This window comes from Scleropages formosus, chromosome 22 (assembly GCF_900964775.1).
Source record: "Scleropages formosus chromosome 22, fSclFor1.1, whole genome shotgun sequence".
Lineage (NCBI taxonomy): Eukaryota > Metazoa > Chordata > Actinopteri > Osteoglossiformes > Osteoglossidae > Scleropages > Scleropages formosus.
Window position 1 is genome coordinate 21,607,251 of NC_041827.1, and position 27,126 is coordinate 21,634,376.

Genomic DNA, 27,126 nt, shown 5'->3' on the forward strand with positions numbered 1-27,126 from the left:
GGAGATGTACTGCTCCGGTTGCCGTGGCGACGGTATGTCGCGTAGAAATTTTTCGTTAGTTCGAGAAAGAAAAACAGCATTACAGCGGGAGGGATGAGGGCAGACGGCGAGGGAAGGTTATGCGTTTTCGAGAGGGGTTCTAGCGAAGGCTTCGATACCCGGAGGGCGGACGGCGGGATACAGAGATGTTCGTTCCTAGATGTTCATCTTATATATATATTGCAGGAGACACTGTGTATACAAAAGAACGAAGGCAACGAGGAGAAAAGCGAGCAGCTGAACGGATGAATAAACACCGCAATGCGCTGCATAAGAAGCGCGGTCGTCGCTGACGTACTTGATGATGGGGACGCGATGACTGCCGTGTGTGTGTTTATGAAGTGGCCTACAGAGGAGCGGGAAACTGGAGAAAATGATCCCGTGTCGCGGGTGTTAAATGGGCCGGCCGGGGGCCCGCTCGCCCTCCGCGCAGACAAGGCGACGGCAGCGCAAACGAGCGGCGACGGATGAGACGTTGCTCTGCCCTCTGCCCTCTGCCCTCTGCAGGTGCTCTCCGTGGGCAGCCTGTACAACCCGGATGTCAGGTATTCCTACAACATCCCCGTCGAGGACAAACCGCAGCAGTTCTTCTGGGACGCCTACGGCCCCTGGCAGGAATGCAGCAGCCTCTGCCAAGGTTTGCTCCGAGCGCCCCGGGCCGCGAAGCCTCTCGCGCGCCGCCGTTCCGAGTCCGGTCCCCGGGCCGAGGGCGTCGCCGACGGGGGCTCCTCCGGGCGAGCGGCCGGCCCTCAACTCTGACCTTTCCTTCCCGTCAGGGGAGCGGAAGAGGAAGATCCTCTGCAGCCGGGAGTCTGACCGCGTCGTGGTTTCGGACCAGCGGTGTCACGGGTCGCCGCCGCCGGCCGCCGTCGCCGAGCCCTGTAACTCCGAGTGCGAGCTCAGGTGAGGTTTCGACCGACGCGACACGCAGAGGGGTCGCCCGCTCTCCGCGGCGTCGTCCGTTTCGGCTCTCGTCGCATTCTCACCGTAAAGCGCGGCTGCGGCACTAGGTGGCGTCACGGTTAGAGCTCTTGCTTTTGGACTTAGATGTTGCATTGTTGAATCCCACCTCCGGCTGCAGTGTTCTTGATCAAGGTACTTACCCTGAACCGGTACGGTAAACGTGTAAATCAGGGTAAGTAGCTGCACGCTGCAAGCGTGACAGCTGGTAGCGTAGTGGTCTGAATTGCTGCCTTCGGACTCAAAAGTCGCAGGATCGCGTCTCCCGTCCAGCCGTAATACCCTCGAGCAAGGTACTTACCCTGAGCTGGCCCAGTGAAATTACCCAGCTGTATTAAGGGTAGGAGGGGTGCGGTGGCGCGGCGGATCGGGCCGAGTCCCGTTCTCGGGTAGGTCTGGGGTTCGAGTCCCGCTCGGGGCGCCTTGCGACGGACTGGCGTCCCCTCTAGCCTTGCGCCGTGTGTTGCCGGGTTCAGCTCCGGCTCCCCGCGACCCCGTATGGGATGAGCGGTTCAAATGATGCGATGCGATGTGATGTATTAAGGGTAAATAACTGTAAGTAATTTAACACTGTAAGTCGCTTTGGAGAAAAGCATCAGCTAAATAAAAAATTGTAACTGTAGCATCACACCTCTCCCACCACACTTGCCGTTTCACACGAGAGAAAGAGTGAGAAAAATGACAAGAGGACAAAAAAGTTGGAGTATCAGATCGCGCCTCTGAGCGGGAGACTAACGGCCCGCGGGAGGTAACTCCTCGCAGCCTATTAATAATGGCCACCGTGAGCCTGACGGGTGAACCGCTGGAGAAAAGCACCTCGGCCGGTGATTTACGATGCGGCGCCGTGCGAACGTGTCTGGCCTTAAAATGAACGACTTTTGGCGTTTCTTGGGTTCAGAAGACAAGGACACGATACCCGTTATAGTCAGTAATGGAAATGTCAGCATCAGGAATTAATGTGTTTTCAGTGCCGTGGCCTGAAGAAAAGTGCATTTGCGTTTATCGTTACGGCACCTTAACACTGCTTTTATTTGACAAAATATTTATTTATCAGACACTTTTCGCTGAAGCGACTTCCAATGAACTCGATGTAGTGTTATGAGCCCACACACCTTATTCACCGTGGTGACTTACACTGCTGGATACACTATTTACACTGGGTCACTCATCCACACATCAGTGGAACACACTCTCTGTCACTCACACACTATGGGGGAGCCTGAACAGCATGTCTTTGGAGTGTGGGAGGAAACCAGAGCACCCGGAGGAAACTCGCACGGACACGGAGAACATGCAAACCCCACGCAGACCGAGCGGGAATCGAACCCACATCCTCTCGCACCACCCAGGCGCACCTGCTGTGCCACCGTGCTGCCCTTGAGAAAAGGGGGAAGGCAAAGGCTGCCACGTAGGATTTAATGTCACCGTTTGCGCTCGACTACCTGGGAGCTGACGGAACGAGAAAAACGACTCGCGCGTTCCTGAGAGCCGCGGGACGCGTCCCCTCAAACGCGCATGAGAAGTTTGGAAAGGATCGAGCCGGGCAGAACCGCTGAAGGTGAAGAAAACTCGTCGAGCACGGCCCGGAATCCTGCTTTCCATCAGCTGTTTGCAGGAGCGGAGAGCGTAGCGGTCCTTCGAGCGCGCTGGGCATCGCCCGCCGTTACGTACCCAAGGGCTCGGGCACGATTTGCGGTCGAGTTGCTTATTTCCGGCGCTCCGTGTCTCTCTGCGGATGGAAGTTACCTCACGTTTCGACGTTCCTGTCCGTGGAGCCGAACCGAACAAGGAGCGTTAATGGACACGAACTTAGTGCCGCGTTGAAAACGAGCCATTAAAGGGCATATGTTTGTAATTAGAAGGCGTCCATAACGACTCCCAGCGTTTGGGTTCGGGACCTTTGTCCGCCGAGGACCTTCGCCGAGCCGCCCGAAAACATCACGATTTTCCGCGAAAAAGTCCGAGTCCCGTTCGATATTCCTCTTAACCCCCACGGCCCATTGATGGGGTCACGCAACATGTTCCCGTTCTTTCTACGTATTTGACCGGGAAATTATTTTAACGATCAAAATCGAAATGATCCGCACCTGGAGTTCCCTCTGTAAATACGTGGTCTATCCAAGTACCTACCTTCCCTCCGCTAGAAAAATGAATATTTAGAAACTGCTGCACAAATGAGTGAATCAGTGCAGGTTTACTCTAAGTTTTGTTCCTTGAGAAAAGCATCAGCTCGATGGTGGAGTGTCCGCACGCCTTCCGGCAATTTCTTAAACGGTTCACCCCGACCACCCATCGTGACACGTTGCGACCATCTTCCGTATACATCTGCAGCCCCGTCAGTGCGTGGTCCCGCTCGTGGCGTCGATGAGATCCGGGCTGAAGGCTTTGTCTCCGCACGACAGGTGGCACGTCGCGAGGAAGGGCGAATGCACGGCGCAGTGCGGCCCCGGTTACCGCACCCTGGAGATCTACTGCGCCAAGCACGTGGGCGCCGAGGGCAAGACGGAGAAGGTGGACGACCGTTACTGCGGCAACCGGCGCAAGCCCGACAGCAAGGAGCCCTGCGTGGGGGACTGCAGCCCCGGCGGCTGGGAGTACTCCCCCTGGACCGAGGTAAGGGAACCGGGCGGCCGTCGGCTTCGCGCCCGGGACGCCGAGGCCGGCGTCTCCGCGCGACGATGCTCCGTTGCCCGTCTCCTCTCCAGTGCTCCAAAAGCTGTGGCGGCGGGACGCGGCGGCGGGCGGCGGCGTGCGGGAAGTCTGGGGACTCGAGCCGCGACGAAAGCAAGTGCAACCAGCAGGAGAAGGTGACCGCGCAGCCCTGCAACGAGTTCCAGTGTCCCCGGTGGAAGAGCGGGGACTGGTCTGAGGTAGGAGCTGCCGTCACTGCGTGGAGCTGGTCGGGGCCCCAAAGGATTCTGGGATTGTCTCCTGTGGGGGAGGGGCGGGTGACGTGCCGCTTCACGTGCCGCTTCCTGCCACCTGCTTTGCCAAGAAGAACCGTTGGAGCTGCTGCCTTGCGCTTGAAGGGTCCAGGTTCAAACCAGGTTTAAAAAGTACTCTGCTGCATACCTGGGTAAATCACTGTAAAGTCGAGAGTCTAACGTTGTAAACCGGCTTTAACAAACTTGCGAGCAAAGTAAAGGTTAACGATAATAAGAGGACGCAGTAAGAATACCTTGCTGTATAAATGGGTAAATAACTGTACAGCTGGTTATGTAACCTTGTAAAGATTGTTTTCACATAAACTGTAAGACAATTTTAGGTATTTTTTTAGTAGTAAAATAAAATACATACTTGACAAAGTGCTATGTTTCAACAATAAAATTATGACCTTCATGGGAATATTTATTGTGGGAAGTACTTGTTAGGGGGCAGCCAGTAGTGTAGTGGTTAGGGCTCCTACCTTTGAACCCGAAGGTCGCAAGTTCGATTCCCGTTTCGGGGCGTAATATGCTTTGGTGGGGTACGTACCCTAAATTACTCAGCTGTATAAATGGGTAAGTAGTTATAACATTGATATTGTAAGTTGCTTTGGAGAAAAGCCTCAGCTAAATGAATCAGTGAACTTTGTGAATTAATTTGAAGGTGCATATAGCTGCCTTACTCTTTACTCTCAAGAAAATACTGTTCTGCTTTGGAAAAAGTACCATCTTAATGAATAAATAACAAATATTAACAATGAAGAAAAAATGTCGCGAAGGGCCATTCCCTCCCAGGATCCTTCGGTTCAAGGCGAGACCTTCCTTCCACGCAGTGTTGACGGTAGCGTGTCTCTTTGCGTCTCGCGTTCGCAGTGCCTGGTGACCTGCGGAAAGGGCTACAAGCACCGGCAGACCTGGTGCCAGTTCGGAGAGGATCGGCTGGACGACCGGTTCTGCGACTCCTCCAAACCGGAGTCGGTGCAGGCCTGTCAGCAGCAGGAATGCGCTTCCTGGCAGGTCGGACCTTGGGGGCAGGTCAGTAGGCGTCTCCGTCGCGTCCTGGTCGCGGGCTGCCTTCCGAGGTCCCGTGGGGTCCCGTGAGGTCCCGTGAGTTGCGTGAACCGGTGACTGAAATGATGGCGAGAGAAGCCAGAACATCCAACAACGTGAATCCGGCGTCTCTTTGTGGTTGGAGCTGTACTCTAGTACTCGGAAGGTTGTTGGTTCAAATGCCGCTGCTGCTGTAGTGCCTTTGATCAAGACACTAACCCTGAATTGATCCAGTCAAAATGACCCTACTGTATAAATGGGTAAATCAGTGCAGGTAGCTTGACGATGCGAGTGATTAAAAAAAAAAAAAAAAGGATCAGCCGAGCAAATAAACGTGCATCAAATTACTTGTAATGCTGCATAACTACAACAGGACGACTGTAGCCGATTGCTGGACGTCGTCTTCAAGGTTGTAGCTTCTCATCTGATGAACATTTCCGTCCCTGCAAATTTTTTTTTTTTTTTTTTTTTCGGTTTCTCTTCCATGCGCTCATCATCTGATAAGGGTCTTGAGCACTTTTCCGGAGCCTTTCGCAAAACTCAGTTGCCTGTCTTTGTCACGCGGTTGAGGAAACGTCCCTCGTGTCCTTCATCGCAGGACTGGGGTTTGGCTGTTAGCTGCAGCCGCTGGTTACGGTCGCTGCCCTTGGACTCAGAAATTGCAGGTTCAAATCCCACTCCTTTGCTATACTTCCCTTGATCAAGGTACTAACCCTCTATTGCTCTAGTAAAAATTGCTCTGCTGTGTAAATGAGTAGTTGTAGGTATCTTAATGCTGCAAGATGCTTCGGAGAAAAGTATCAGCTAAATAAATAAATGTTTGAAGCATGAATCTGAAGGCCTGAACAGGGTGGCATGATGGCACAGTGAGTAGTGCTGCTGTCTCACAGTGCCTGGGTGATGCAAGAGGATGTGGGTTTGATCCCCACTCAGTCCATGTGGAGTTTTTATGTTCTCCCTGTGTCTGTGTGGGTTTCCTCTGGGTGCTCTGGTTTCCTCCCACACTCCAAAGACATGCTGTTCAGGTTCCCCCATTGTGTGTGTGTGTGTTCCACTGATGTATGGATGAGTGACCCAGTGTAAGTAGTGTCTCTAGCAGTGTAAGACACCACAGTGAATAAGGTGTGTGGGCTGATAACACTGCATAGAGTTCATTGGGAGTCATTTTGGAGAAAAGCGTCTGCTAAATAAGTGGAAAAGAACCTCCAAGTTGTGTACAGGCACAAGGCCCCAACTCCCTTATGGATGCGTGGGGTACAATCACAGCTCAACGCTTGTTCTTTAATGTCTGTCTGGATTTTCACACTCAGCTCTAACAACGTGTGCGATTTCGCAACTTTTTTTTTTTTTTTTTTATCGTGGTACAATCGTGGTACAGCGCCGTGCCGCCTGCCGGCCTTATTTATTTAGCTCTCCGGTTTACCGCCATCTCCACAGGCATCAAGGCCAGCACCTCCTTCTTATAGGCAACCTTTCCCATCGAATTTACATTAGAGCCTCGTGTACAAACATTTTTACACCGCTCAAGCATCGCCGCGCCGTAGGAATCGCTGGAGCTTGAAAAGGGAACGTTTGCGATGGGATCAGAACGGAGCGCTTTATCTCCGGCGCGGCGTTTGTGGGCAAACTTGCGTTAAGTCCGAGAGCGTGACACAGATTACGCATTCCCATACCATGGCTTGGGCAATCATGTTAAATGTATATTTGAAGGCATTAAATGAAGCATGTGCAATTCCAGCTGAAGCGCTGCCATACAGGTCTGACCTTATTTCACTCAAGTCGCTCAAGCAGAAGGAAGCTGCGTGTACTTAGTTATCGCAGAAAGCAGCGGCAGCTCCCTGGATTACTTATGCATCGTGCTTCGGGCGGGGAGGGGAGGGGGGGGGCGCTCTGGTAACCGTGGCTCGTGTCGCGCCCCCGTCTCTTCTCCGCCTTGAAAGTGCCCATTTGTTGCAGTGCACCACTTCCTGCGGCGCGGGGTACCAGATGAGAGCCGTGAAATGCGTCGTGGGATCGTACGGCTCCGTCGTGGACGACACCGAGTGCAACGCGGCCACCAGGCCCACCGACACCCAGGTAGGCTCCGCATCTTTTACGTGGGTGGGTGGGGGGGGGGTCCCGTTCCCTTACCCGTTCGAAAGGAAACGTCCCGAAACTGGTACCGTTTGCCGCCGTCCTGTCGAACCAAATACATATTGGAAAATACACACGCTGTCAATAACCGCTTGTCCCGAGCAGGGTCGTGGTGAGCTGCAGCCTTACCCAACAGTGTCAGTCCATTGCAAGGCACCCCAAGCAGGGCTCGAACCCCCGACCCGTCACATAGTGGGCGCTGGCCGATCCCGCTGCACGACCAAACCCCTCCCCCGAATTTTAAAATACATATTGCGCGCGCACACGCACGCACTTTCTGAACCTCTTTTCCCATACGGGGTTGTGGAGCCTAACCCGGCAACACAAGGCGTAAGGCCAGAGAGGGAGGGGACACCCCCAGGGCGGGACGCCAGTCCGCCGCAAGGCACCCCAAGCGGGACTTGAACCCCAGGCCCACCGGAGAGCAGGACCCGGTCCAACCCACTGCGCCACCGCACCTCCATACATAGCACCATAATTTAAAATGCACGTTACAATACTTGTACAACAGAGGACTGAAAAGGAACCTCGAATCTGAGGCTGCATTAAAACCCTAAACATAGTAAAGTTAGCGTAGTGGTAAAACAACTCAGTACTTGAGGGACCGTGAAAGGATCCATTCCAGCACCTACGGTTTCTGTCTAAATCCCTGAAAAGCTCTTCACCTAAACCGTGTGGTGGTCCCGTCCGCAATGGGTCCGAAATCAAAAGCCTCCCGGTTCTCAGAATTTGTCCTTATGCGGTGAAACAAACTCCCCCCTGTCCCTCAGAGCTGCTGAATCCTTCCTGGCATTGAAAAAGGTTCTCAAACCCATCTTTCCCAGACCCATTTCTCACCTGAGCTTCTGACAGCTGTGAACGTGTACAGCGTCTGCTACGATTGTCTATGTATTTGCTATTTGAATGTCACTTCTATAGGCAGCTGCCTGAGGGATGTGAACCAGCAACACGGTGGTGTCAGACACACAAGCTGTGCGTCAATAATCCCATGTCTGCGTCTAAAGCTCTTCATGTTGTCAGTGTTGTCAGTTTTGTTTACCCTGATCTCTAAATGACTTTGGAGAAAAGCATCAGCTAAATGAATGAATGTAACTGCGAGCATCTCAGGACGACGTGAAGCTGAGCTGCCGCAGGAAGTGGGACTTGAACAATTTGTCAGTCTGGGCTCAGCCCTCAACTGCAACATCACTGTGAGCGTCTCTCGAACCTCCCCGCTGCAGACCCGGCTCTTCCTCGCAGGTTTATCAGCTTCTCTCCACGTGTTTTGAAAAGAGATCCTACTGGTACTCATGGGTTGTGTCTGTATGCGTGTTCATCGTGTGAGGTTTTATTAAATTAAATGATATGTATGACATGCGTAAGGGGCAGCAGGTGACGTAGTGGTTATAGCTGCTGCTGTGGAGCTGAAGAAGCAAAGTTTGAATCCCACCTCTAGCTCTAGAACCCTCGATCAAGATACTTACCGAATTACTCCGGTAAAAATTACTCGGCTGAAAAAATGGCCGGCACGTTGGCACAGCGAGTAGCGCCGCTGTCTCACAGCGCCTGGGTGGGGCGGGGTCGATCCCTGCTCAGTCTGTGTGGAATTTGCATGTTCTCCTCGTGTCTTCGTGGGTTTCCTCTGAGTGCTCTGGTTTCCTCCCACACTCCAGAGACATGCAGTTCAGGTTCACCCATCGTTATTTTCCACTGATGTATGGATGAGTGACCCACTGTAAGAGTGTATCTAGCAGTGTAAGTCACCGTGGTGAATGAAGTGTCCAGTGGCCTGACAACACTACATACAGTTTGTTGGAAGTCGCTTCGGAGAAAAGCGTCTGCTAAATGGATAAGTCACTTTTGGAGCCGAATGAATAAAAATAAATGCTCGTGTCTTCATCTGTACTTTGTTGTGAGATGCGGTGTGGAGGACACTGGAGTGTTTAGGTCTCCCTGGTCTATTCCTGTTGCACCAAAGTGCTGGAATGACGAGGGCAGGTGAGACGCGATGGTAAAGAGACGAGCGGAGATGCGGGTAAATGGAGGCGTCCCACTTAAATTCCCCTCTCAGCTGTTCCTTAAGGGTACCCAAGCTCTGCGACCCTGAACGAGTCGCATCGCCTCCGTGCGATTCCGGTCATCCATCCGCGAAGCCGGGAAGAGGACCGGCTGCCGTAGCCGAGCCCCAACCCCCCCCCCATCCCCCACCCCGGATGGAACTTCCGGGCCGCTTCATCTGGGCGCGATTTAGTCCGTCCTTGAAAAGTCGAAGAGGCTCGGTTGACATGTGTCCGCCCTCTGTAGGACTGCGAACTTTCCCCGTGTCCCGACGCTCATCCCGCGCCGCCGGACTCGAAAGCATCGTCTCCACCCGGCCACAAAACCCAGTGGCGGTTCGGATCCTGGACGCAGGTACGCGCGTGAAGGTGACCACAGTTAACGCCGTGCTGTGCTCTTCTTGCATTTGGCAGCTGCGATGTCACATTATTATGATTTATTTATTTTTTTAATTACAGTCTTACACCAGTCAGTTTTTCCACTTGTTTTTATAACTGTGTGTAACAAAAGTGGTGGCTCAGAGTGCATGGAATTTGCGTGTTTCCTCATGTTTACGTGGGTTTCCTCCCAGTCCAAGCACATGTGCTTCAGATGAACAGGTCACATTATATTGCCCCCTGTGTGTGTGTGATTGTCCTGTGGTGGACTGGAGTCCCATCCAGTGCTGCTGGGATGGACTCTGGACCACCGAGACCCCGCATTGGATAAGCAACCATTGATCGATAATTGATAATCAATGGATTGCGCAATAATTATAATCCGGCGTAATGGATGTTGACAAAAGAAGTCGTCGTTAAGGTTTCCAAATGTTATGCCCTTGCGTGATCGACGGAAGGGGTGCCGACCTTCTTCTACCCTCAATTCCTCACCTTCTTAGCACTGCCATGTGAACAGCTTTTGTTGGACTACAGCGTCAACTTTAGGCGTCATGGTGAAAAAGTGAACAAAGGAGTACCTTGGGGTAACCGTGCATCCTGCGGCCGTGTTTACCCTTTAATCCCCGGGCACCTGCCTTGCAGTGCAGCGCAACCTGCGGCAAGGGGATGAGAATGCGCTACGTCAGTTGCCGGGACAACCAGGGGGGCGTGGCCGAGGAGTCGGCATGTTCCCACCTGCCCAAGCCGCCGGCCCGCGAGGTCTGCTCCGTGGTGGCCTGCGGTCAGTGGAAGGTCCTCGAGTGGACGCTGGTAAGTTGCCGTCCGCCCACCGGGCTCCTGACATCGCTGCGATGTTTCGGCGTTTATGGGCTGCGTTAACATGTCTGTCCGAGACCCGACTTACCGCGGTGAAATCTTTGCCGCTCAGCTAATTTCGAACGATTGAACCATACTAGTTTCAAACTATTTTAAAGTTTAAGTACTTAAATAGATGGGCGTAGCAAGAAGGGGTTATCTTTTTATTAACGGTACAGTGTTGGGTCACAGCAGCAGAAGGACGGAGACGATAATAAAAAAAAAAAAATCAGTATTTCGTGTGTGTGTGTGTGTGTGTGTGTGTGTGTGTGTGTGTGTGTATATATATATTATATATAATAGGCATAGGATGTAAGGACAAAGGTTACAATGTTTCTCAGGTACAGTGCCCATTTTATTGCCAACATTGCAAATTAAATCTGTCTGATACAATTGATTTTACGTGCCATGGTCAGAAAGTTCTGAGACTGGCCACCACGTGGTGCTGCTGTGATCGCGAGCCACTAGCGGTAAGAGCTCTGCGGCAAGACAAGGCGGCCAGTTTTAGAACTTTTGTAAATTTTTTAATTTAAATAAGCTGTGAAGTGGCAGCATTTAGCTGATTTGTTTGAATTTTTTGTTTTTTATACTTGGAAAGTCAATGTAGCGTCAGCACGGCAGTTCTCATCCCCCCCCCCACATTCTGAACGTCGTTCAGTTGTTGAATTATGAAGTTTATTCCTGGCATGTTGTTACTGTCAAGAAACGTTAGGCCGGCGTAATTAATGCAGGAGTTTGTTTTCCAAGTGCCGCTGTGAGATTCCCTCAACCGCTGTGACCGTGGGGGGGCGGGGGGTTTGTTTGCAGATGTTTCCCATCAGAGCCAAAGCGTGAGGCGGGCGGCCCAGCCCGAGCCCGAGCCCGAGCCCGAGCCCGAGCCCGAGCCCTCGACTACACACGCAAGAACTGCGGGAGCTTCCGCTACCTATTTGTTTCGGAGTCGCTCGCCGAAGTCGGCGCCGGAAGTCGAGCGTCCCGAGGCCACATGGCGTTCCGACGGGCGTTCCGACGTTTTGCGATCCGCTCGAGTTGCTCGATCGAAACGGTCGAACGCCGAATCGACAATTACAGAAATGGCTAAATCGAGTCCCAGCAGATGTTTTGTGCAGTTTAGCGAACGGACGCGTTTTGCCTGTTTCTCCTTCGCTCTGCGACACCATGGAGGCGGAATGAGAACGCGAAGGGAATTCGGCTGTAAAACGGCTCGAAGGCCGAGGGCTGCGGCCATACAGCCCTCGCGAAAGGATACAAATATGTGACCTCGTCTTTCGCTCTTCGTTCGACTTGTTTGAGTTCCCGATTTACGATGGGGTTACGTTCCGCGAAAGCCATCGTAAATCGAAAATATTGGAAGTTGAAAATGCATAAAATGCACCTAATACACACCTCCGCGTGACGCGCTGGGAGATGCGGCTCGCTGCCGCTGCCCGGTAGAACGGTTTCTGTTGAACGTCTATCGCCCGCTCACCATCGTAAAGTGGAAAAAATCGTAAATCGAACCGTCGTATATCGGGGACCACCCGGATACTGAAAAGTTAGTTCACGACTTCGCTGAAACACATAATACAGTCCAGCCCGGATTATGAAGGTGTTCAGTCCTGAAAAACCCTGTAAAAAGTGAATTCTCTTGAATCAAAGACATCATTACTATTAGTATCAATAGTACTGATGCCCATTTTTGATAAAATATCACCAAGTCCCATTAAAATTGACATAACTAATGTTGACTGTTGAAATAATTATCATAACGCAACATAACGAGGCAGTTTCCCTTCATTAATTACTCTGTAATGTTGTACGAGTGTCGACCTGCAGCTCTTTCATAGCTACATACCAAACACGAGGCAAAGTATGGGTTTCCTCCAGGTGCTCTGGTTTCCTATCGCAGTCCAAAGACATTGGAGAAATTTTAATTGTATGTAGAACAAATAAATGAATTAATACATTAATAAATGTAAATGTCTCGTAGCGCTTATAGCGCTGCACAAAATCAAAATTAGGTCGTACTTGGCGGTACTTACATTTATTTATTTATTTATTTATTTATTTATTTATGGGACACTTTTGTCCAAAGCAGCTTCCAACAAACTCTATGTAGTGTTACTATCAGCCCACACACCTTATTCACCGCGGTGACTTACACTGCTAGATACACTGCTTACACTGGGTCACTCATCCATACGTCGTATTAAATGAAACGCGTCGTAAAGTTGACTTCTTCGCACGGCTGTATCTCAGGGTATCACTGTATTCTGATATATTACATTTTCTGATGAATATACCTATTTATCTGAATTCTACTTATGTTGGGACTGCGGAACATCCTTTTTCGTGCTCCGCTTCACCGCAGGTTTATTTCTTCTCCGTTCCGAGCATTTCTCAGTGTGAAGGAACTGAAGAAGGTTCAGTGTTGCCTGCAACTCACCAAATCATTTAATTGTATGAAAATATTCAGGGTTTTATTTATTAAACTATGACCATGTGTTTTGGGCACATGCTCGGTCTACTTCTCATTTTGGCTTAGAGTCCGTGGGGGTTCGGGGGGGGTTTGCACCTGCAGCCAGGGGAGGTTGGTGAGCCCCCCCCCCCCCAATTTGGGTGACCTTTGCAGAGGACAGAAGTGGAGGTGGGATGCTGGGAGGTTGCAAAAAGGTTGCAGTCAGGTCTAGTCATTCTGTCCATAACTATTTCTTTTCATCAAACTCCAGTTATTTTTAGTTTGTTCAAAAACTGTTGCGTATAGTAGCTTGGGCAGGAATCTATGATTGGTTACCTTTAAGGCATATAATTTATACCTGTAAAGGTGTGGCTGAAGACAAAAGTGGGGAAAGAATCACAACGTCGACCTGAACGTGTCTTTGGTGTTCATGTTTCAGCAAGAATTAATACCGAGAATATGAAAATATGCGACGGGCATATCGGAGTGATTGTCAGCTAACCCAAGGTGTGTGCGTGTGTGCTTGCGTGCGTGTGCGCGCTCCCACAGTGCTCCGTGTCCTGCGGTCAAGGCAAAGCCACTCGGCAGGTGGTGTGCGTGAACTTCAACGACCAGGCCGTGGACCTGAACGAGTGCGACCCAGATGACCGTCCGGCCACCGAACAGGAGTGCGCCATGCCCCAGTGTCCCACGCGGCCGGACCCCTCCGACACCAAAAAGGCGCCCCTGCGCGGGACGGGCCGCGCCCAGTCGCAGCAGTGGAGGACGGGACCCTGGGGAGCGGTGAGCATCACCTTCTCTCTCACCTCGCTGGCCGTTTCGTACTTACCGCATTTTTTACCCAGGACTCCCCGCACACCACAGCCTTTAGTTGGACTGCTGGTTTATAATGTCGTATTCATTTTGTTTCGTGTTTTCGTCACAGATGTGTTCTCTTATAAAAAAAAAAAAAAAAAAAACTGCAGTTTCGCTCCCAGCCATTAGTTGGCAGTAAAGAGCAGCCAAACAAAAGCGACGTTTGGAACCGTCTTCATTCCATTCGTTTGCACAGCGTTCGCCCCTCATGTTTAGTGTTCATGAGTGCTGCGAATCAGTCACTAGATGGAAAACTTTGCACGTGTTTATGGGAAGAATAAGGTAACAATCGGGGCGAATAGCAAGATTAGACAAGTATTTGTTGTTGTTGTTGTTTTATTTATTTTTTTGTGTTAGACCTTTATTGTTGGTCATTTGAAATTAATTCAATTTGAATAGAACTCACAATAAATAAAAAATGTGTTTTACAAAATGTCTTCATCGCTTTACAAAGGATTTTTCTTGCATATTTTATTTATTATAGCTACATCTGAGATTTTTACAGAACTTAGCCACTGATTAAATTCAGGGACGGAGGTATTGTTATGTTTTCTTACATCAATAGATATTAAGGAAAGCTGAAAGTGGCCAGAAGCTGACAAACTTTGGACACAATTACGGGATGAACTGATCAGGACCGAATCGAAATTTGTGAAAACACATATTTTTATTTTCAGTGATTTCAAACAAAGGTGTTAGCGACATGTAATTTTTTTTTTTTTTTTTTTTAACTTGCAGATTTATGTGAGTTTTTTCAGAACCCAAACTGTAAATAAATCAAAGTGTGTATTGTGTGCCTTTTATCAAATCATAGTGACTATGTGGTAAAAGTGACTTTTTTGCAAACAAACTGAGTTACAAACAAACTTCTAGTCCCATCTCTGCTTGTGAGGTGAGGAGCCAGAGCTTCTGGTGGATGAAAATCAAGCTTGTTATTCCACCTGATTATTACTGATATATATTATTGATAAAATAACATAGTGAGTAATGAAGTAATATAGTGATTATTTCTTTCCTGCCTGCATTGGCAATTGTTTTATCACTGCATAAATGCTAATATAAATTTGTTTTCCTTATGTGTTTTGGTGACTCCTTATTTGTTGTGCAACAGCAGATTGTGGTTAATTAGCACTTTTCGAAGTCTTTTTTTTAAAATTTTTTTTTTTATTTTGTCTAACTCGGCCTACAAAACACCCAAAGGTATCGACGGCATTAAGGGGCGTCACTTACATGACACATTGGGCTGATGCGCTGCTCCGCCTCTCCCCACGCCACAGTGTTCCAGCACGTGCGCGGGCGGCTTCCAGAGGCGCGTCGTCGTGTGCCAGGACGAAAACGGAAACCCGGCCGGCAGCTGCGAGGAACGATCGAAGCCCGCCGAGCAGCGGTCCTGCGAATCCGGGCCTTGTCCGCAGTGGGTTCACGGGAACTGGGGCGAGGTGAGTGTGTCGGCGCCGTCGGAGTCTTGAACGCTCACGTGGCGAAGCCCCATTCTCAGCAGACTATAGTTAATGCTTACAAGCATCTGTAATATGCTGGACAGAGAGGGTAGTGTGTTGCACATCTGTAACCTGGAGGTTATATATTCAGGTCCCAAAGGGACTTGAACTGAATTCGTTCAGTGTAAATTTCACTTGTGTAAGTGGTCACCTGTATATGAGCTCTCCTGTTCGGTGCTCTGATGTCACTGAGAGGGGTAAGAAAATGTTTATCCAAAATTAATTCATTTTGCAATTTTGATGAAATAAGATGACACACAAAAAAGAGGCAACAAAGTCATTCATTGTAAAATAACGTTACATTGCCGCTTCCCACCTGTTTAATGCGTCCCCCAGTTGTGCAGTTCGCGGACGGGTACGGCCGCCAGCAGGGTTTTGGTCCATAACCCTGACGCCGACTCTGTTACTTTATATAAAAGCATTTGCTGAAGAACTAATTATAAAGCATTTTATAAACAAGTGTTTTTTTTTTTTTTTTTTTTTTTTTTAAATCTCTTAGGTCATGACAAACATAGCCGTACCGACTAGCGTTAATTTTTGTAATGACTGTCCAGGTCGCGCACCGGTGTATCATTTGGACTGGCGGCATAAGCGTTTGAGCCCAGCGGGGCTGCTGCGGCCTGGGGCTCCTGTTTCCTATCGCATGTGGCGGCAGGGTGGAACGTGGCTAACGCTCTGTCCCTCCCGTTCAGTGTACGAAGCCCTGCGGAGGAGGGATAAAGACTCGGCTGGTCGCGTGTCAGCGGCCCAACGGGGAGCGCTTTAACGATCTGAGCTGCGAAATCCTGGACAAGCCGCCCGACAGAGAGCAGTGCAACACTCAGGCCTGCCCCTCGAACCCCCACTGGGAGACCGACCCCTGGAGCTCGGTACGCTCATAAATATTTGTGTTTTACAATTTTTCACGCGGCGCCGGAAAGAACGTAGCAAAGCGCGGCGGACGAGCCAGGCCGCACCGTGAGCTCTACCTGCTTTCGCTACCGTGTCCACCTCCGTCTCAGAGACGGGGGACGGGTGCGCGGACAGGTGCGCGGTGCACCGGAGACGAGAGACACGCTGTGCATCAAAGACGAAATGCATTATTACCACTACGACTAGGGGCACCTGTGAGGTCATTGCTCTTATAGATCATCCAAACACATCAGGAAGGCTTTTTTTTTTTCTTTTTTTTTTCTTGGTCTGGTTTGTAAAATATTCATTTTAAAAGATAATTTATTACGTCCGAGATTCCTTTTGTATATAGCATTAACCATGCAAATCATTTTGTGTATGTTTAGTGTTTGTGATTATGCTGGATCAGTGTTCTCCACCCACAGTTTGTACACTTTTTTTGAATCTTTATAAATACACACACACACACACACACACACACACTTTATATATATGTGTATAAACGTACATACCTGTATACATACATTCATACAAACACAGATATGAGAAAGTGGGGTTTATGACTGTAATTTTGCTGTTTGCGCCAAAGTGTATTCCACAGACGTATTGCCATATTTTAATATGTCTTAAGAGGCAAATTTGGGCGTAAATGTGAGAGGTGGGTGGTGTCAATACTGTGTTACAGTGTTTGCCATCAAGCTTGTTGCTTTAAAAAAAGGAGCCAGCAGAACTCGTTTAGATGTTTTCTGCTCAGTTTGCTTTGTAGCTTTTAAATCAGTGTAGTGCGACGTGTGTGTGTGTGTGTGTGTGTGTGTGTGTGTGTGTGGTTCACTTCATTGGTACTGTAGGCCAACAACCAATAAGACAGTTTGTTTAATTTCAGCCTTAATGTTTCAGGTTATAACTAATAGTCTAGAAACGGCGTGAACCGTCACGGAAGGTTCATGGGATGTCTGAAAGGACGGGGCACTTGACTCAATAGGTGATTTTATGAATATGTTAATATCACGTCTCATATTGCTGTTTTGATTTGTGTATAGTTTCATCGGGTGAAATTATCCACCTGTGAAAATTTGCTCTCCGTACCTCACTTGAAGCAAAAAAAAAAAAAAAAAGACATTTTTTTAGCCATTAACGACAAATGGTGCTTTAATAAGACAAGGGAGCAAGAAAACTGTAGGCATTGAAACAGTTATTTTATGGTTGTTTTTCATATTTAAGGTCACATGTGGGTATGTTTCTTAACGAAGAATATATAAGAATATTTGCGTGTATTTGTGTGTGCATATGCATACGTACGTATATATGAATTATACATAAGCTTTTAGAAATATAAACTGCCTCGCCACCCATCACTGTCAATACTCTGTACGTCTTGTCCGTCTAAGTCGATGGATCACGAGCAATGCTCCTTTCTGGGTACAACCTCAACGTTTAGCGTTTTGTCTTCGGATCAGTAAAAGCTGTCTTTTAATTATTATTATTATTTCGGTGCCTGTTTTAGCTCAGCGATGCTGTTCCTTGCAGCAGGCGGTGTTTCGTAGACTTGCAGAACCTGTGACGCCAGGGGGGCTTTAATTTCTGGGCCAGTCGAATGCGTCTACCTCGTTGCCGTTCAAAAAAGAAAGGAAGAAATAAAGAAAAAGCTGGGGGGACGGTCGAAGAGCCGCGCCGCCGCCGCCGCCGCCCCGTTTTTCTGCAGATGAGCGGAAGGTCTTGCTCATCGATGCATTTGTGTCGAAGGTGTGCGGAGGCATCATTACGCCGCTCTTGCACTTAAGATTTTGCCCGAAGGCCCGCCGCTCCTCCTTTGGCAACAAGGAGCGCGCTCCCGCTCACCATCACCGGAGCATAATTGGGTTTTTGCAGACAAAATGCTTTGGGGGGCTTCTGCCCGTCTTCCTACTTGAGCAATAAATACACGAACGTTAACTTGTTTGTTTAACGTTATAGTCACTGGTGCTTTCACATAGGATATTAAGAGGCTCTTTAAATGAAGTGTAAACCCCCCAAAACAAATGGCAGTATTAGTCTACGTGCCTCAGTGTCATGGACTTCCTGTATATTTATGTAATTACTTGTATTTATTTTTTACTTCAGTACATTTGAGTCTACTGTTAATATTTAATGTTATCTGAACGTGCAACGTTTTGCATTTTTCCACTGTCAAAAAAGGTGACAATTAAAGCAAATTAGATACGATCAATCGAGAATGTTTCTTTGGTGTGTGTGTGTGTGTGTGTGTGTGTGTGTGTGTGTGTGTGTGTGTGTGGTTGCACGCCGTGCTCCAACCGCGGTAAAGATGCGTGGAAAAGAACAGTGAAAATACTTGCACAATTAGACTCATGTATAAAAAGGATCTCTAGCCAAAGAATGTTTTGAGTAAAGTCGTCCCCAAAATCAAAAGCATATGGAAGTTGCCCTCGCTGTAAACAGTAATGTATGTTTTCCTTTAACCCCAGCTAAGGTATGAAAGCAACACTGTCTGGTCACAACCCAGTGCCAGACGTCCAAGACGTCCGAGACGCACTCTTTCCTGTAATTTGGCTCCTTAGTATTCGGTGTTAAGCGCACAGAGTGTGTAAATTGCGTATTATAGCATATGCACAGAATAAAGTACGACTTATTCATAATTTCTAACATCATAAATCATTTAGCTTTTTTCACATTCTTCAACTACACTCAATGCTTGTGGGCGATTTACTTTGTGTGCGAGTTTGCGCCGAACTGCGAATGGCTGCATTTAAACCGTGAGTTTTGAACATTCTGTGAACAAACGGGCAAATTCACTTTGCCGGAGGTATTGATCCCTTCGCATCTGAACTAACAGACAATTACATTTTTAACATTTAGAGGTCCGATCGCAGCAAATGCGTATTACGTATTAGCAAGTTATTTTTCTCGACTCAGTTTACGGACCACGATTGACATTCAAGGTTAATTTGCTTCGCAGTCGGTACTCAAGAGAGCCTCGCACAGCATTGACTGTAAAGCTGAAGGAAAGCACACTTTCTCAGACTGACGTGGTCCCCGCGATGATGACGGGGCACTGTCCACAATGGCCCTGAGAACAGCAAGAACCACAGAGGAGACAAAAAATGTCCACGTCCCGCAACATGCGGGTCACCGGGTCACGTGCGATCTGGGCGAAGCTCCTGTCCGGGTGCAGGAGACTTCTGGGAGATCTCCCGCTACCGCAGAATTTTGTCTCAAGGGTCATTTGAATGCTTTTCCCGTTCGTTCAAGGCAAACATGCCGCAGGACACGGACATGTAAGACAAACACAGCAATGTCGGTAAAGCCAAAAGTGTTTGACCTCAAGGATTAAAGAATGTTTAGCATAGCAATCATTAAAATTCCACAAATTGCTCTAAAGATGTTTTATTTCTTTTTTTTGTCTTTGTTCATTTTTTACTTATACTGTATCCCAAAATACAAAAACATTCTATCAGTTCAAGATGTGCTTGACAGAGACATGGTGTAATTAAGTGTTTTTCTTTGGGGTTTTTTTTTTTTTTTTCCCTTCTTCTCAAGAATTTACACTTCAACAGAAAAATGAGAATACTGTGGCTGGATATTAAGATCAAAATTCAAATTACTGAAACGGTGAAATACATTCACGTGTCAATTATATAAAAATGATTTATAGCTTTCAGAATATTCTGTCTTGTGTCTTTTGTGTACGCTTCTTTCCTTGAAAGTCTCCGTCAACTGCATATGAATTGTGACAGTATAATATTTTATCCATGTTCCAGGGATTATGATTCATGTGAATACTTTATTTGTGGGAATTGAGATGCTTCAGAGATACTTATCAGTGGTCCAGTGGCGTGCAGAACATGGAGCAAACAGTGTTTTGGTTCAAAAAGAATGATCTCGTTGAAAAGGAGCGGAAAATTGGGGCCAGACCCTCGGCGGCGTCTCCTAGAGCATAAATCAGAGGCGCGCGAGTGAATGGGCCGCTTCTATTCACAGCCAGCAGCTGCATGTGGACGGCTTCTGGGAGACCAGGCCCAAGTGGGACGGAATCTGGGATGTTAGAACTCGTTGCACCGCTGCTCCCAAGCGCACGGCACTGACAAGCGATGCCCCGCAATGAATGTCTCTCTAGGGTTCCTTCAATCTGTGCTCACTTACAATCGGCAACCAAACGCGAAAGATTACGAAGAACCACCGCCAAATGATGAAGGCTACTGCTGCTGCTGCTGAATATTTCGTAGTGCAGGAAACTATGATTTTTAGAGGTGAGAACATTTCTGGGGACAGAATATTTCTGAGGACACAGTTAAAGATCTGAGCAAATCAACGGAGGCAACAAATGTCGAGGCTGTAAGAGCGCTCTGGTACCTTGCTAGTCACACGTTGCCATCGCCAGCTAGCAGGAAGTGTGAAAATGGAGTCATTTGTTTTAGTCCATGGTAAACTGTGACTGTGTGACCTGTGTTCTGTAACACTAAGACCAAGAAGTGTATTTTCTCACTGCTTTGTAATAATATTCCAGTTTTTAGTAGGGTCTCTAACCTGTACCAATTTCCCGCAGTTTTCCGTTACTTTGTCTAGTTTCTAACGTTCACGGTAGACAGGGTGTGCTCTCAGCAGATTTTTTTTTTTCCCACTGCTGTGTTGTCAGCAAACAGACATTTATGATTGGTACTTGAGGTCCGAGAGACACAGAAAAACTCCCTTCTTCCTGACGGGTGGCGGGTTGCAGTCTGTGCCCTTTCAACATGGTGCCTAATGGCCTATTCGCCGGGGTCTTCGCCACAGGCACCACGCTGCGTCACACACTTGTTCAGCCGCGATCTGTCATGTCGGATTTTATCTGCGTCCCGACCCGCCCTTTGATTCTCGGATCTTAACCGAAAACGTCAAACCTGAAATCAAAGTGCGCTTGTGCTGTGTCTGCCTGTCAGGCCTGGTTAAGCTTCCGAAAGCTCAGTGAACCTGTAGGGAAAAGGTTGCGGACACTTGGCATACACACAAGAGCTTTCAATTACTGTACCTTCCGAATTATCCGGGGGGCCCCGCTGCCCCACCCCCGCACCTTATGGCTGACCAAGCCTTAAGAAGAACTTGTTAAGCCACAAAAGGTATACATGTGTGGAAAACAATGACTTTGTCAATAAAAGTTAACGGTGAATGGCATGTAGAATGAAGTGCTGAGCGTGTTTTCGGTTCTGATCATTTACACTTATGCCTGTTTCCTGTCAGCCCACACAAATGGCTACCTTTCACACAGGTAGCAGTACTGTATTGTGTAAAATATTTTAATAATTTGTGTGGTAGCAAATATTTTTTCCCATACCAATTGTATGTTTCTTTATTTTTCATCGTAACATTTCTTACTGAACTCTAACGTAGCAGGTGAGCGTTCTAAATCGTCTTACTATGTATTACTGAATGAGAAATTATATAATTGGATAATAAATATTTGACAAATAAATAAGCTTCATGTTTATCACAGCACTGTTTTCTTGGGAGGGCTGTTCTAAACCCATTTGCTCCCTGTCTTTCAGTGCTCGGTCGTGTGTGGAAAAGGATACAAGTACCGCAAGGTGACCTGCCTGTCTCGGTCCGGAAGGCCCGTTCCAGAGGAGAATTGCGCGCATTTGGCCCGGCCCAGCAAGCAGAAACGGTGCCGAGGAGGCCGCTGCCCAAAGTGGAAGACCGGGAGCTGGGGAGAGGTACACTGTAAACACACATTAAAAGCTCCTCCTCTCTTTAGTGTCGCCATGGCACCACTGGTCCTCCTGTTTCTCTTCACCGCCTCCTGCATCCTTCTTCTGAAAGATGTACAGTTGAGCCATGCTTTTGGTTCTCCCACGGGGTGCTCTGCCTGGCGTGTGACAGCCGGTAGACACAGTGGCGTGTCTGTCACACTGCGTTTCACACTTAGTCATTCACAGCTCCTTCATATCTCTTTGTTTTTTCTCTCTTTTTACTTTGGCTTGAAATTTCTGTACTCTGAGCTAGGATCGGTCCCTCTCCTGCACATGGGCCATGCTAGCATCAACTGCAGTCAATGTGACAAGGTACCACATAGAAGATAGCATGCCAGAAATCAATCAAGAGCAAATTGTCAAAGACAATCGACTTACCACGACAAGCAGGGCAGGATTTTGAGTGTGCATCGTACAACTGCAAGCCGCCCAGTGTGTCTCTGGAATAAGAGGCTCTGACACGTACCACATCTGTACACCATACACTGTGAGGGGGATCTCAGACAGGCCCCTTGTGACGCTAGTGTTGTAAGGAGGTACTCTGCGGCAGTTGAGGACAGAACTCCAGAAAAGAGGAGCAGATGTTTGGAGACGGCTGTTATTGCAAGAGAGCGGTGCACATGGGGCAGGCCGCAAGCGTGATTGGATAGGAAGTGTACTGCTGAGCAGTCTCCTCATTGGGAGAGACACTTTAAACCAGGGGAACGCTCTCCAATTTAAAACATCCTGTTGGAGAAAAGCACTAAACGTGATGCAGTCAGCCTGCGGGGTAAAGAATCGGTGCTCCTTTACCTTCTCTCTTCCTCAAACCGAACAACCTGAATTGCTCCGGCAAAAATCTACGCATCACCCTGGGAAAGGGCATCCGCTAAATAAATAACCATAATAACTGTTTAGAAGTGCGATTACCCCAAAAGCTTGTCTGCTGGGTGGTGACAATTATGGGTGAAAACACTGTAGACACCAGTGTAGATAAGTGGTAAGTATCTTCAGCAGTGAACTGTTTCACATCCTCAGTGAAGCACATTGCAGCTGCCTGGAACAAATCTGTTGTTACCTGTAGAGATCAGATTAACTCCAAATTATATCTATCATAGCTTTTCTAATGTCAGCATTTTCACCTTACACGTTATAATTTCATAACTGAATTGAAAATGGAAATGAAGAAAAACATAATGGATACACATGAAAGCTAAATTCTTCTGTGTGCACTGTGCCGTGGTGCTGTTGTGTTGTTTACTTGTACAACAGTTTTGCAGCAGTGTATCTTTTCATAAGGGATCATTTAGCTCTCACCAGAAAACGATTAACATATGGAAATGAAGAAGCCTAGGAAACTCTTGTTTAATTTATTTCCACTGCTGTGAAAACCACATAAAACTTAATTTGCAAGGCTGAAACTGGTTTCTAAGGACATTTACATTCTGCTGTTGTTTCTGTACAAGATCTTATTTCTTTCCTTGTGTCTAAGTTCCTGATTCTCCATGTATAGTATTAACTGTGATAAGGATGTACCCTTTTAGGACTAGCCTGTCTTTAAATAGTGTTGTTTTTATTTATTTGTTGTGTTCAGAAGACAAATGAGTGATGAGACCTTTTGCAGAAAAAAACCTTATCAGCATGTATTCAGTTCACATATCCCCTATATAAACGTTGTAAAACAGTATTTTTATTGTGATGGGGCACTGATGATTTAAGCCCTGATTCCCACATCTAATTCCTTAAATCCAACAGCGTGCGCATCTGGATGTGTTTACAGTTTCCTCCATGGGTCTCTTTTCATCTTTTGTGCATAACCATTTGTACAGGTGGGTGGGCAAGGGCTGTGTTCACAGCATTTGGCAATCACTTTACAATTATGAAACCGGGAAACGTGCCAGAATAACCTATTGGGCCACAGTCCGGTGAAACAAATGTAGTATTTTGCAAGCTGATGTGTTTAGCTGGTCGTAAATAGTTTTATCCTTAACTGAAAAAATAACTTACTAGAATTGTACCACTCTAGTTCCATTTTTATTGAGCTCAGTGCCTGTGATTTGATATGCTGCACAAAGAGCAATGCCAATTACCAAGTTTTGCATTAGTTCCAGAACCATGCATCCAGACTCCCACTGAGCCAATGGTTTTGCACATAAAACCTGCTTTAAAGGAGAGAAGAATGCTGATAGATGTGCAAAAAAAAACAGATCTGTGCACCAGGTTAAATGATTTTTCCATGGAATGAATGCTCAATATTCGCAAGTCATTTGTCCACCAGGGTGCTCATGGGAGCAACTCAGGTCACACTCTATGAAGAGCAATACCCCAGCTGGATCGCAAACCTTCACTCTTTTGATTACAAGTACAGTTTGCCAAATGCTGCAGCACGCTGTGGCAATTTTGACAAAAATTCCAGAACAGACCTTTTAACTGGTCAGTTATACACAATGAAACAATGAGGGTACACACAAAATCAATGCAGAAAAATGTCAGGAATTGTTCTTACAAGGGCCTTTTCAACCTCTGTTTTCAGCTTCCGGCTTTAGTCAATAACACAGACTGAGAAAAACATAACCAAATTGCAGACCGTTTCAAATGGTTCTTTAGTACGTCTGCCTCCGTGACCTTAAGTGTAGTTCAGGATGGCCGCCACAAGAAATGAAACGTAGTCCCTCTTGGCCTTAGTTTTTGTGGCCTGCTCAGGGATCTGGTCTTTATTAAGATGGAATGATGAGAAGGAAACTTTTTTCTTGTTTTCTTTTGTGTTGTCTATTTGTTTTGCTTTGATCACTTTTTGTAGGGTTACTTCTGTAAATCCAAGTGAAATGGAGTATATGACATATGATTTGATTAGTTTGTCATTAATTCTGTAAAGTGATGTAGTTATACAGTATAAAGGCAGCAGGTGGTGTAGTGGTTTGAGTTCAGAGGCAGCAGCTCCGAGGTTGCAGGTTTGAATCCCACCTCCTGTCAAAATGCCCTTGAATTGATGTACTTACCTTGAATTGCTCCAGTGAAAATTACCCAGCTGTGAAAATGAGTAAAACCATTCTAAGATCTCTTGGAGGAGAAGTGCCAGATAAATGTAAAGCTATAACACACACACACACACACATTTTCAGAACCGCTTGTCCCATACGGGGTCGCGGGGAACCGGAGCCTACCCGGCAACACAGGGCATAAGGCCAGAGGGGGAGGGACACACCCAGGACGGGACGCCAGTCCATCACAAGGCACCCCAAGCAGGACTCGAATCCCAGACCCACCGGAGAGCAGGACAGTGGTCCAACCCACTGCGCCACCGCACCCCCTTCAAGCTATAACACATTTATTTTAAAAAAATACTTTCCATATGAAACAGTTGATAGTTTAGAAATTTCAATTCACCTTGAATCTTTCAGACCGCAAATTTGTGTTTCATATATTAAAAGAACTTTAATAATTTCATTACTATAATGACGCAAACTGTAAATGTACAGTGTATAGAGTTGAATTAGAGAACTGTACAATTTTCATTGTTCAAAACCTCTACCAACAGGGTGGTAAGATGTGCAATAAGTTATAAAGTACATTTTACCCTGGGTTTACTTGATGTTTTTTTTTTTTTCTTAAAAATTTCAAATACTCACTGTCAGTGTGTGCAAACGAGGCGCCGATAATGAAGAGCTTATTACTTTTTCCCCACTTTTCTTCATTTCACACATGTTAACATATAAATACGTTTTATAATGTGTAAAATTTGAAATAGAAATAACCGTTGCGGTTAATGTCAGAAACAACTTTCCTTTCGTAATTTTTACGCGTTTTTCTGCATCCCTTTTTTTTTTTTTTTTACACTTTATTTCCATAGCCATAGAAGCGTTGTGTTTTAAAACATAAGACATTTTTGAAAACTGCATGTTACATGTAAGAATGTCATAAATATAGTGCCAACATTTAAACTGTACTTATTTCTAAGTCTGTAGTGTTCAAGTTGTTAATACTGGTATAATATTTCTCTCTACTGTGGTGCTGACGAATTAATCAGAAATATTTATATTTTTATATTAGAAATATTTATATTTAATCTCTCTATATATAGCGAGAGGGAGAGTATGAAGCGATGAGGTAAAGCGGTACTTACGTTTCCCTGTGTCGCGGCGGAGCGCTCGGTGCCGTGTGGCGGATGAACACCGGTTCTGGCTGTTTTCTGTCAGACCGGACGGCGTCGCAGCCGGTACTATGGCACGGCGCGGCGCGCGAGCCGATGGGCCCGGGTCTACACAGAGGCGCGCCACGGGTGGCGGGAAATGGGGGAAGGGGAGGGCACGAGGCGATGACCGAGGCCCGCCGCGCGCCCTCCTCGTGACGACGCGCCTCAGTAACGTTGCCTGTGTGAGGGAAGGTGCGAGTCGCATTACGCCGTGGCCGTGGAAGGTGTTTTAAGGGGTCTTTTTGAGGAAGGGACGGGTTCTCCTTCCCCTGGTCTGATCCTGCAGCACATCTCCTGTGCTCACTCGTAAATTATCCCTGCATCACGTACTTATTTCGCTGAAGCAAAAATGCTGAAAAAAAAGGAGGTCTCTTCTCTGTAGGTGTTGAAGGCTTATGTGCAGGAAAACCAAGCCCCCTTCTGCAAAAATTTTTACAGAAATCTTGTTCCTTTTTCTTTTCTTTTCTTTTCAATGTTCATATAAGGCTGGTGGATGTAGGTCAGGAAGCAGCATGAAGTTTCAGCACGGAGAAGAATTGCAATTAGGCAAAATCCCAGCTTGGAAATATGGCCTTGGCCCCCCTCGTGGCCCCTGGACAGCTGCAGGCAATTACGGGAGCATTTGCCATTGTTGGACGTCGGACGGGTCGTGTTGCCCCACGCGGGGCCGCTGGGGCTCCTTGCCCTCCGTGACCCTTCAGCATGTGACACGGTTCTCAGAAATCGGTGCAGCATCCATCTCCTTCAATTAACTGCTGTTGTACAGGGAGCACTCGGTGGGGCATTTTTAACCTGCCATTCTTCTTCCTTAATGTGACTGAAAGTGTCCTTAATTACCTTTGAAGAGGAAAAAACAGAAAAGCGCAATTTGCTTTGAATGAAAATACTCTTTGTGAGACTGTTGATGAATGAAGTGGCTCGAAACTGTCAAATTAAAACCTGGGTCTGTTTGATAAGACTGAAATGAGGAACAAAACAAGTGTGTGTGTGATGTTCACTGGATGAGGAAAAGTTAATAGTTTCATTTATTTCAGTCGCATTTAATTTTGATTCATTAAGTTGCAGGACTTGTCTGGTGAGAAGGAAAAATTGAGCGCATAGCTTGTATGTTGCATATTCAGAGGCCTTGAGGCCTAGAATTGTTTACTGTCATGTTTGAAGTGTTCAAGAGGGAACGC

The 27,126-nt window shown here is 47.3% G+C and overlaps 1 protein-coding gene across 5 annotated transcripts in view; it reads left to right on the forward strand.

Annotated features, from left to right (window-relative positions):
• Positions 1-27,126, forward strand: part of adamts9 (ADAM metallopeptidase with thrombospondin type 1 motif, 9) — a 54,570-nt gene that overhangs the window by 17,274 nt on the left and 10,170 nt on the right. For 4 of the 5 annotated variants that reach the window (XM_029247853.1, XM_029247854.1, XM_029247856.1 and 1 more), the window contains 12 exons: positions 547-676; positions 816-942; positions 3,402-3,612; positions 3,705-3,869; positions 4,797-4,958; positions 6,930-7,049; positions 9,390-9,497; positions 10,163-10,330; positions 13,362-13,595; positions 14,945-15,106; positions 15,859-16,035; positions 21,574-21,741. In XM_029247853.1, the coding sequence (XP_029103686.1) occupies positions 547-676; positions 816-942; positions 3,402-3,612; positions 3,705-3,869; positions 4,797-4,958; positions 6,930-7,049; positions 9,390-9,497; positions 10,163-10,330; positions 13,362-13,595; positions 14,945-15,106; positions 15,859-16,035; positions 21,574-21,741 (1,932 nt within the window). Of the gene's footprint in view, positions 1-546; positions 677-815; positions 943-3,401; positions 3,613-3,704; positions 3,870-4,796; positions 4,959-6,929; positions 7,050-9,389; positions 9,498-10,162; positions 10,331-13,361; positions 13,596-14,944; positions 15,107-15,858; positions 16,884-21,573; positions 21,742-27,126 lie in introns of all 5 variants that reach the window. The other variant, XR_003797237.1, reaches the window with a different exon arrangement.